At 37.9% G+C, this 12,172-nt stretch overlaps 1 protein-coding gene across 6 annotated transcripts in view; it reads right to left on the bottom strand.

The window, feature by feature from the left end:
• Positions 1 to 11,800, bottom strand: part of RBM26 (RNA binding motif protein 26) — a 53,131-nt gene extending 41,331 nt beyond the window's left edge. For 5 of the 6 annotated variants that reach the window (XM_081326839.1, XM_081326838.1, XM_081326840.1 and 2 more), the window contains exons 1-6: positions 11,331 to 11,800; positions 4,275 to 4,393; positions 3,503 to 3,639; positions 2,562 to 2,650; positions 1,543 to 1,760; positions 639 to 899 (exon numbers count right to left, since the gene is read on the bottom strand). In XM_081326839.1, coding sequence (XP_081182965.1) covers positions 639 to 899; positions 1,543 to 1,760; positions 2,562 to 2,650; positions 3,503 to 3,639; positions 4,275 to 4,393; positions 11,331 to 11,401 — 895 coding nt within the window. In that variant the 5' untranslated portion in view covers positions 11,402 to 11,800. The remainder of the gene's footprint in view (positions 1 to 638; positions 900 to 1,542; positions 1,761 to 2,561; positions 2,651 to 3,502; positions 3,640 to 4,274; positions 4,394 to 11,330) is intronic. The other variant, XM_081326842.1, reaches the window with a different exon arrangement.
• Between the last annotated feature and the right edge of the window lie 372 nt (positions 11,801 to 12,172).

Here is a 12,172-nt window from a genome sequence, read left to right as displayed (position 1 = left end):
CATGGACACACGCACGCGGCTCCCACTTTTTTTAATTTGTGATGGAACCGGTTCCCAGTGGCTCTTTTCCTTTTTTAGGTTGCCGACCCCTGGTTTAGACAATAGTATATAAAATGCCAAAGACAAAATCATCTAATGGGAATATTTAAGATCTTTGATCATTTAATTTCTGTGGGGTTCAACTACAAACAAAATGTACAAATATAAATGTAATACAGGTAGTCCTCAGCTTAAAACAGTTCAGTGATCGTTCGAATTCACGGCAGCACTGGAAAAAGTGACTTATGACCTTTTTCTCACACTTACGACAGTTGCAGCATCCCCGTGGTCACGTGATCAAAATTCCGATGCTTGTCAATTGACTCATATTTATGACGGTCGCTGTGACACAGGGCCACGCAATCCCCTTTTGCAATCTTCTGACAAGCAAAGTCCATGGTCAAGTCAGATTCCTTTAACAACGGTGTTACTAACTTAACAAGTGCAGTGATTCACTTAACAAGTGTGGCAAGCAAGGTCGTAAAATGGGACAAAACTCACCTAACAAATGTTGGGCTCAATTCTGGTGGTAAGTCGAGAACTACAATCTGTACATGCATCTTAATCTTTAATATTTGGGTCAAACGTTCTGGCCTTACCATCATAGTCTCTGCACCGTTTCTTTGGTAGTGGAGGCCTTCCATAGGAATTGTGGTCCAACTGTTCTTCATGAAATTCTGACCAACTTTCAGTGGTACTATTCCCATGATGAGCAGGAGCAATGACAGTTATAGTGCTACTTAGCGTAGGGACAGGATAGTGGCCGGATGAAATGTTTGTTACAGAAGGAACCGGAGTGTAATTATTTTCTAACGGCTCTGTTCTATCCATGTCATACTTCGGCTTTACCAGATCTCTTTCTATAAAAGAATATTTGAGAACTGTGGAAGGTGACAGGATAACATAAGCAAGACATCAATAACTTATGCAGGCTAATCAATAATCACCAAAGAAATCCTTCAAAATCTAATTTGTGTAACAACAACAAAAGACAATAAGCCAGTGAACATTTCAAATAATATAATAAATTCTAAAATCTGCATAAATTCTTTTCCGTGGGCATCCATAGCTTTGAATTTAATTTGAAAACCACACGTTTTTCTCCTGAGATAGACAGATGTTTTTAATGACGGCAACAGAATGCTTGTGATGGAATGTTATCTGCTTTTCTGGGAAGAAGCGACTGTTGCAATCCAGAATGTTCGTCTGGGTTCCCGGGACAGACTGCATCCAGACGACATTCCAACACAGTGCTCTGGGCAATGGAGCCAAAAGACGGGGCAACCAAACACATGTTCGACTTTCAGATAATTCCATTCTATTTGTCATTTGCAGGATACAGAAAAAGCAGGTAAGGGAAAACTAAAAACCAGAAATGTGGTCCATTTCTCAAAGAAAGGGCAAAGAATGTCTGAATGAACCTCCTTGCATGCTGCCTCTATAATTATATTTATTTAAATGAAGCACACACTGTGCACATTAATATTTAGGGTCATCCGTTACCTCTGCTTCTTGTTCTACTTCTAGTCCGACTCCTACTTCTATCTCTATCTCTGTCCCGCAACCTTTCTTTACTCCAGCTTCGACTACGGCTCCTACTGTAGCTTCGGCTCCTTCCCCTTCTTCTATTGTAGCGGTCTCTGTAGGACTCTCTTCGTGGAGGATTCCGATCGTAATCTCTCTTGCGAGAACGCTCGTCTTTCTTCCTTTCATCCCTGCTTCTAAATATTGCGGAGAAGAAAACTTTGTAAGGACAAATTTTATTTTCCAAATGGAAAATTCATATAGATAAAAAGGCTATTTATATCAACAATAGCAGAAATATTTCACCAAAACTGGGAGAAACGCAAAAATTGATCAATTTGGGAATGGAATTTTCCAGACAACTCTAGAATATTTCATTCCAGTTCTAGAACGTGCTATAGCAATGAGGATTCGGCAATTTCTGGAAGTAAATCCTTCAAACCAAGAGTAGTGGTTCAAGGTCTTCCACATGTAAGTTGCTTACAAAGTTCCATTTTCGGGTTGATGAGTTATAAACACTCCAGTCTAATAAACACATTACCAGTCCAATGCAGATAGACAGACAGAGACAGACAAAAGCACTATATATTGTCTATGACAAAATAATGAAAGTAACAATGTTACTTTCTTTACTTATTGTGCAAATTTAGTGCAAATTTAGTGCTTGAATGGCTCTTTAACATATACAGTACTGGCCAATTTTGTTAGCTATACAAAAGCAAAAAAGAGGAAAATCCAGATATTGGCAGTTTTCTAAAATCAATTATTCTATTGTGAATATGTTATATTTCATAAAATGCACTTGCTTGCATGTCTATTAAGAAAGTAACTCCAAAACAAAACATTCTGATTTTTCAATTTTGTTTAAAATACATTCTGCATAGACACTTGTTCATTTGTACCTCTGTAAACCTCGTAATATGTCTCAGCATTGGTACGAGTGTCATAAAAATCAGAAACATTTATCAACTTCAAAAATGAAAAAATATAGGTGTTACCTGGTGTCTCGGTATCTTGAACTTGACTGAGGAGGACTATGATTAAGCCTTCTAGAGAATTTTTTCTCTCGTTCTTCTTCCTTAATTACCTTGATAAAAAAGAATATGAAATAGCTTGTTTTTCTAGCAACCAAATGAAAGTTAAAATGAAAGTACCAGAGATAAATTCCTTGTGTGTCTGTCCACACTTGCCCAAGTAAATAAAGTATAAATATGAGTGAACTTTACAAAGTTCTCCAAGGTCTGCCCACAAACTTTGCACATCCTATCTTATTTATCCTACAGAAAATACCATATCACAACAGTAACTGAAATATATAAAGTGTGAGTGATATTTTGTGCTACTCTGCTCTATTAGAAATCCCTTACCACCTGTTTCTCATAGTATTACATAATCTGATATATTTTAAATTTTATATCGCTACCATCTGTTGTCAGAACTAACTATGATTGAAGTCTAGAAGACATTCATCAGAAATATCGTAGTTTTAACAAGCTGCCATTCATATGTGCTAAAGAACAGCAATGAAATATGTACGTAGATCAGATTACAAGATACAGACAGACCTTTTACAACCATTCTTTAGTGATCATTTGATGTTACAATGGCACTGAAAAGAAAAAAATTAATGGCCATTGCAGCATCCCTTAGCTATGTGATCAAAATTCGGACCTCTGGCAACTGGCATGTATTTATGAGAGTTGCAGTGCGATAACCTTTTGCAACCTTCTGACAGAGCAGATTCACTTGACAACTGTGTCACTAACTTAACAACTGCAGTGATTCGCTTAGCAACTGTGGCAACAAAGGTCATAAAATGGGGCAAAACTCACTTAACATCTATCTTGCTTAGCAACAGCAATTCTGGGTTCGATTGTGGTCATACGTCGAGGACTACCTGTAGGACATAAGCTTAAGGTAAGATACGGCTGATTATTACCTCTTCTTTTTTTCCTTCTTTCTCTTGATGCTGAAAGAAGTCTGATTTCAGGCTTCCTGAAGATGGCAGATCGGGTGGAGGTAGATAGCTCTTGGTATTTACGGCATCAAATAATTTTTCTACAAATATCTGTGTCTCTGAAATGAAACCCAAACAGTATATAGTACATAATTGGCAACTTAAGAAACATTCTTAAGGGCTATTATTATTGAAATATTAACATTTTTGTAGTTTATCATTATTTGGACAATTCTATTTCCATAGAACCAATTCTAGGATTTCCAGCTTTGGAAACATACATACATAATTTTTTGGTGGTTCTGCAATGAGACACTAGATGCTTGTGGTAATAACAGAATAATAATAATAACAACAACAACAACAACACATTCAGCTACTTAGGCAATGATGTTTTCAAGCCAAAGCTATCTTTTAGAATACTCAGAGGTAGAAAGAGGGAAGGAAGGAACACATACTAATTGCCTGCAAGTTGTTTGATTATTTTCTTTGAGGCAGTTATCTAAGTTTTCAAAACATATTATTTGGAGAATCCAAAAGAAAACCTTATGGTAAACTTATTTGCAAGAGCAGCATTCAAACACCAGTCAGTCAAAGTTTATGTTCTAGGTCATACAATAATTTTATATTTTTATGGGGAATGGAGGCACTGGTAAAATCATTTCCAAATTATAATTAAAATCAAATGGATTAAATCTAAATGAGATTAGAATTTGAAATTAGGTCCTGAAGCTTTAAATTTACAAGAACTTACCCTTCTGAAGAAATACATCCAGTTGATCCACACATAGTGCTTTAAGTTCTTTCTCACTTTTGTCTTTTTTCACCAAGGCAAGAACATACTTAGCAAGGGCTGATGGATCCGCATCACATCTATAAATGAAGAACACAATTAATTCATAAAGGAATTTATAAACCATGCTTTGAGGTAATAGATTATGTCCAACATATCCCACACATGTAATGTTTTATTTTATGCATACTATATCTAACAAAACCAGATTTAATTTATAGCTATTCCCTACTTGTGTTGAATTTTATTCCAAATATATAGAGACAGGTTACTTTTTCCTATCCCTTACATTGCAAAACACTTTTTTAAATAATGAATTCCTTTCAATTGAGCACTATTATAGAATTTATTCTACCAATATGTATTATCATTATATATCTAGCAATTATTTATGTAGCTACAGTGAATAAACATTTAAAGGAGCAGAAAGAAAAATAGCATTAGTTCTAAAAGTAAAAGATTTCATCAAAAGCGCCCCTCCCAGAAATACACACCAAAGAACAATTCAATTATAGAGAGGGTTTTTTTATCCAAGTTATGTAAATCTGAAAGGCAGCACAGAACTTCTGTAATCATGATGAAAAGTTTAGCCTTCTGAGAATATAGTATCTTCCAATATTTTTCCTAATCAAAAATTTCTTCAAATGTTGATGGAATGATTACAATAATACTTAGTTTAGATTCAACAATCTTGTTTTGTATTAATGCTTCAACTGAGTAACATAATATTCTCAATCTACACACAAGGATTTCATCAACCCACTAACATTAACGTCATGAGAAAGCAGACTTCAAAGGTGATTTCCAAAAAATGGAAGCATTTTCAAATATATCAGAGAGATCTGGAGGACTGCATGTTCTTCTAAATTAAAAATTAACTTTACAATACTTTAGTGATATCTCCTGAAGCATATCCTTTCAGCAAAAAGCAGTTATAACAAAGAAGCAATATTTAACACAAGATTTATGTTAAACATTTAACACAGGGTTTTAGTATAAATTCCTTCTATATCTAAGTGATATAAATATGCTTCAGGGCTTTTTCTCCTTTAATTTGGAGTTGAATTAAGAACCACAGAACAGAAGCTTATAGATCTTTAGGTTTTTGTTAATTTTTTTTAAAAGCAAGTAAAAGCTTTTATTGGTATGGGTCCAAATTATCTGATATATATTTTGCACATTATAATGCAAATAAATTATTAATACATTCTTTATTTTCAGATTGAATTTTAAATGAAATGAGTCAGGCAAAGCTATAAGTACAGCTAACATAGCATGGTGTATGAATACAAGACTGATTTCAGCTGAAAATAAAGGAAAATATCAGGTAAGGTTTACTTTGTTTATAAATGACTTCATTTTCTGACGTCATACTACCTATTCCTTAAAAATAATACCTGCAGTTTATTACATTTCTAATATGAACTCTGTCAAAAGTAAGAAAGTTAGTGTCTTGATAAATTCCAACATGTGTAATTAGACTGTATGGATAATTTTGAAAGACAATTTTCTTTTTTCAAACCTAAACTCTTACACTATTTGAAAAAGCCTCATAAAATAACTTGAAATATAGTTACAGATATAATTTTAACTAACCATTATTGATAAACGTATAGTCCTTCCAACGTTTTGTATCACTGGCTTTTCCCCCCTCCTTTCATTCAATCATGTCCAATTCTCACAAACTACTTGGACAAGTCCTGCAGTTTTCAGAAGTGGCTTGCCATTGCCTCTTTCTTAAGTCTGAGAGAAAGTCACTACCCCAAGGTCTCCAAGTTGGCTTTGTGCCTAAAGTGGGACTACAACTCACACTCTCCCAAGTCTCCCTATTTCTAGCTTAATGCCTTAAGCCTGTGGTGGCAAACTTATGGTGTGCGTGCCACAGGTGGCATGCAGAGCCCCCTCTGTGGCCACACGTGCCGTGGCCCCAGTCCTAGGCCTTCAGCTGGGTTTTATAAAACCTTTTCGCTTTAGGCCTCCGGCACCATGTGCAAAAAAAAAAAGGTTCAATCAATCAATTTCAACTTCTCACGGAAAAAAAAAAGATCTCGCAAAATTGGGATTGATTGAACTTTTTAGTCCCACCCAGTCTGCCATTACCACCACAGCAACGCCCACCCAATGGGTCACGCCCACCCAGTACCCGACGACATATAAGTGGGTTTTGGGTTGCAGTTTGGGCACTCAGTCTCTAAAAGGTTCGCCATTACTGCCTTAAGCACTACACCAAACTTGAATATACTGGACATTGTAATTCACAGGATCTGGAGGTCCATCACCTAAGCTGCAACCAATTGGAGCTTAGCAACCACAGGATGTTGCTCTATTAAGTTTATGAACTGATGTGTATGAATGAACCTGTATGAAATGTTTTAAAATGAAACAAGTTCTGATGTTTGTGAATTGAGATGTATGAAAATATCTTTACTCCTAAGGTAAAAAAAATAAATCCACAGCAAAAATTCATTTACATGAAAAGTTTCCTCACTTCTTCATTGACAACTTGTTAATCTTAATAAAATGAATAAAGAGCTGCTGCACACTTCAATTCCTGGCTCTACAGTAATTGCCATAGTTGTACTCAATTTTCTGCCCTGCACACTTGTTATATTTCTGATAATAGTAAGTATAAATTTGGCAATATCAAAAAATCAATCCAGTTAGTAACGATTGGTTATTCTTCTTATTTCACGGATCCCAAAGCATCCAAGAATTCTTCTGAATGGATCAACCGTACAATCTCCTCATAAATAAACGTAAAAGCTGTTATAAGACTATCTGGCAGCAACATCTGTCGCCCCATTGATCCCTAGAGTTGATCTGGTTGATCTATTTTTTTCCCCTCACTGCTCCATGAGCATCTTTCCTGAAGCTGTATGAGGGTGACAATCCCAGGCAATAGTATATCAATTTTCAGTCAACAATAGCTGTGCTCTACTGCTAAAACCTCCAAATAATTAAAAGCTAAAAGGATTTGATCTTAACAGCAATCTTGGGAGTATATACAATGTTTTCTAAAAATGGGATTTTCATTTTGAAAACTTGCCTCACATTCTCAATTTCAATTCTGTTACTGATCTTTTGGGAGACCTCTAGATATTATTCGTAAGTACTTTTTTGTGTGTGCTATACTCTCATCTTTGATGTTTCCCTGTTTTTTCTTAACTGTTCTCATATTTTCAGCAAAATTTTGATTCCAAGGCTGCTGGCTTTTCCTTTCTTTGTTATAATTTCACTTATACTGTACCATTCTTATTTGCCAAAGAAGATACAAGGAGTTACAGTTAAAGCATCACCTTACTCATATTCCCTTTATAATGATTTACAAAATCCCAGGGTATTTAACAAGCATAAAGAACACTGTATTTTAATGAGCTTATGTTTCCATAATGTCAATAAACGATAAAATGTTCAATTATCCAGTATTAACAAATGATGTGTAAAGAACACAATGCGAAAATAAGTAGTTACTTTAAAATCCTAAAAAAATAATTTGAGAAAAGGTAAAGCAACAAGTTCAAATCAGATACAAATGAAACACCCCCAAAGGAGCAGTGCAGTAAATCAACACTTGTAACAACACTAAACTGTTTGCCCAATCTGCATGGATAATATCTCCAGGGACATTTCCAGCTTGGGAGAAAGATAGAAAACAATAGGAAAGGTTATTCAGAATGATACATCAAAACTTATTTTTGCAGTAAGTGTAGCTGATTTACTGCTGTATGAAGAAATCGTGCAGCCTAATGAAAGATAAATGGGATTAGGGCAGCCATTGTTCTTCACAAAGAGTTGTGAAGAAAGATTGGTAACAAAAAAAAAGTCATCTCAACATGTGTGGTACATAAAAGTCACCTTAATATACATATACACCCATGCACAGAGAGTATGTAATAAGCAAATTAAAGCTTAAATTCTCATATATGCACCCCCCAAAGTCTAATCAAGTCATGTACTAACGTGGGTTCTGAAGACACTACTGCTGTACAGATAGTCCATGACTTACAACCATTAGTGACTGAAGTTACAACAACATTGAAAAAAATGACTGTTTTTTACACTTATGATCATTGCAGCACCCCAATGGTCATTAGATCCAAATTTGTACGTTTGGCAACCAGCATATATCTAGCAGTGTCCTAGGGTTAAATGATCAGGGTTTGTGAGCTTCTGCCAAGCAAAGTCAGTGGGGAAGCCAGATTCACTTAGCAACTGTAATAATATCTTAACAACTGCAGTGATTCATTTAACAACTGTGGCAAGAAAGGTCGTAAAAACAAGGCAAAACTCGTTTAACAACTATCTGGCTTTGCAACAGAAATTTTGGGCTCAATTGTGGCCAGAAGACGAAAATTACGGAGGAGGAGAAGTCATGTTTTGAATGTTTCTCTATCAAGAAAGTACATACTAACATTACACTAATGCAAATTTCCAATGAAATAAAAAATAGGTTGGATTATAACTCATTCTGCATGTGCAACTCCATTGCTTGAAGTTCCATTATATGCGAATTCTACTACACATAAGGCCTGTGACTCTTGAAAGGAAAAATAATGTGTGTACATGTGTGTACACCTGCCAAAATTTATGCATTTTCCTATTCTAGTACCTTGCTACTGCAATAATGGGTAAAATGGTAGGCCTTTTTCTAGTACCCTCATAATCTAATATTGATTCCAACTTCAATATCATCTTTACAAGCTCAACTAGGGCATATATAACTTCTATTTATGTAAAGTTATGGTTTTCTCAACAAAAATACCCATCCTTAGTATTATGTTTTATCTGTGAAAGCTACTCTCTGGTGCTGAAACAAGATTTTTGGGAATGGAGGAAAAATCAGTTCACAAGTTGAGCAGAATATTAAGTCTTCTAAACTTCATTGATGAGTTTGCATAAACTGTATCCATATAAAGTACAACAGCATATCAAAAAGCATCTATAGTTCAATTTCCCAAAACAGTAGAATGAATATTAATCCAGCATTTTTTTTCCACATAGCTTTTGTGCAGCAGTTAAATTAAAATAGGAGAAATATCCATTAGCATTAACAAAAGTTTGCAGCATCCTTTACTGCATATTACACCTTGTATTCTTGCATATGAGTTTCTGAATGCTGTGAAAATATTTTAGACGAAATGAATTTTAGATTTTGATCTCACTATTGTATAGAGTAATTGTCTTCAAGGTTCAAAAAGACCCTGCATTATTCAAGATAATAGTAATGTCAGTTAAACGCTGCTGTTGAAAACAATGCCAAATAATTGTACAAAATCAAATTTTGCTCTGAATTTTATTAATTAAAGAACCAAAGAAAGTCAATAGTTGAATTAATTACCTACTTAAGCTCTATTTGATAGTTCTTAAAAAAATCCTCTCTGGAGCCATATATCAATCCAGATTCCACTTTAACAAGAACCAGTTTTACACACGTTTCCTAGTCATATAGAAAGAAATCTCTACAGCTGGTACTTCAGTATGTTTGTCATTGAGTGGTTTTATGAGGATCTGAAGTTACCAGGGAACCAGTAATTCTGCAGGATATACCAAAATAGAATATAAGAAACACTAGTAAAACCAGGTGAAAAAGCAAAACATGCAGATTGACTTCATGTTTTATCTCAAACTTCTTCCTTATTACCACAATGCCAGCAAAAACCCAAAAGGATGACAGTTGCTTCACTCCTGGATCATCTAAGTGTCAGAAGCAGGCTTGATCAAAGAAATATCAGGCAAAAAGTCATTTATTGCTATTTTGAAGATTATTTCTATGTATTGATAGCAACATGGATCTTTGCAAACTAACTCAGCTGCACAACTGAGAAGCAGCAAAAACCTAGTTGTAATGGAAATCAAGCAGGGACTTAGATGATCCAGGAGTGAAGCAACTGGATCATCTAAGTGTCAGAAGCAGGCTTGGTCAAAGGAATTATATAATTTACTGTTATTTCAAAGAGATTACCCAATGTTTTCTATAGTTTTAACTCCATGGTCCTGCTTGATTTCTATTGCAACTAGGTTTTTGCCACTTTTCATTTGTGAAACTGCATTAGTTTTGGGGTTTTTTGCTGGCACTGTGGTAATAGTGGGTAACACCCAGGGATAGGGCCTTCTCAGTGGGGGCGCCTGCCCTTTGGAACCAGCTGCCAGTGGAGCTGAGGACTGCCCCTGACCTCCGTTCATTCCGCCGGGGCCTGAACAGACCTGGCTCTTCGAGCTCTCTGGCCCAGGCTGAGGATTAATCTTATTTTAACTGGGGTTTTATTTATGTAGGGACAAATATATTTTTTTAAATTTGTTTTTAACTTTTGTATCTTGGTTTTTTAATCACCCTGTAAACCGCCCTGAGTCCTTCGGGAAAGGGCGGTATATAAATGTAATAAAATAAATAAATAATAGGGGAAGAGTCTGAGAGAAAACCTAACTCAATCTGCATGTTTTGCTTATTTCACCTGGCTTCCTTTTATTCCATTTTGGTGTATCCTGCAGAGTTACTGGCTCCCTGGTCACTTCAGAACCTCATAAAAATCACTCAATGACAAACATACTGAAGTAGCAGTGCTAGAGATTTCTTTTGCCCGGTTCCCAATCCATGCATTAAATCGACATAGGCAGGTCAAGCTTTGAATGAACTGGACAACGTTATCACAGATGACAGAGGGGGTGGGGTTATCGAAAACCTCCCCGCATACCATCCCACTTCCCCACTTCTTTACACGCGTATAGCAGCGTCCACACGAAACACGATTTCAAAGGAGAGATGGGTGGGGGAAAAAAAAGTCTTACACATCGCCATGTTTTAATACAAAGTGGGGGGGGGGGAGAGGAACTTCCTCAACAGGAAAGCAGGGGCCATTTAGGGCCGTAGGGGCAGCTCTCCAGAGGCAGAGATTGCCACATTGCGTGTATGGAAACCCCCCCCCAACACACACACACAACACACACACACAGTGTCCGGGTGCGCACACGCGAGCCCTTATAAGGGGCTGAAGGGGAGTGGCTGGCTCGGTTACTCACATGGGCTCCAAGGTTTTGCTGAGCCAGGATTTCAGCGCCTCGAAGTTTTCTATGATCATTTTAACCACCATCCAAGAGAGGCCCCAGCCCCGCCTCCCCGAGCAGCAGCAGCAGCAGCAGCAATGGCCGAGGTGGCCGCGAGGGCCCGGGGCCCCAGCCAAGGGAGGGGGCGGGGCCAGCAACGACAGTTGACGCGACACTCCGCTCCGCAAGCGGGGCCGGCCGCAAGGGAAGGGGTAGCTCGGTCGTCCCCCCCCCCCACGCGCAACAACCCGGCCGGGGCAGCGAGAGAAACCTCCGCTCTCGCAGCTCGGCCCGCGCAACACGGTTTGCCAAGGCCGCTGCTTGCGCTCTTTTTTTTCTTTTTTGCTTCTTCTTCTTCTTCTTTTTTCCCCGGCAGCGACTACGGAGACCACCGCGCCAGAATAACTAAGATGGCGACGCGGGGCTGTCGCGAGAGTTGGGGGAAAACCTCGCGAGAAAGAGGCGGGGGGTGGGCAGGAGGAGGAGAGGCCGGCGGGAGGAGGAAGCGGGGAAGACGCGTCGGGCGGGGGGAGAGAGAGAGAGAGAGAGCTAAAGGGAGAAAGGGCCGTCTGAGGGCCGTTGCTGGGCGACGGTCCCTTCTGGTGGCTGCTCTTGTAGGGAGGGTGCAGCCGCATAAAGGGTCCCCCACCGGGCTGCTCCGGAAGAGCGAACAGTGGCCTTTTAGAAATCATACTGTTCTTGACTAACTTAAGAAGGGCGAATGGGGAAACTGAACGCCTGAAAAGTCCTACATTTGCTTTAAAACCTTTCCCCCCCCCGCCCCCGTGTGTAACTCTTAACGCAGGAGTCTTCAAACT

This window comes from Vipera berus, assembly GCF_964194415.1.
Source record: "Vipera berus genome assembly, chromosome: 4".
Lineage (NCBI taxonomy): Eukaryota > Metazoa > Chordata > Lepidosauria > Squamata > Viperidae > Vipera > Vipera berus.
Note: the sequence above shows the minus strand (reverse complement) of the source record. Positions and strands in the feature narration are given on the sequence as shown.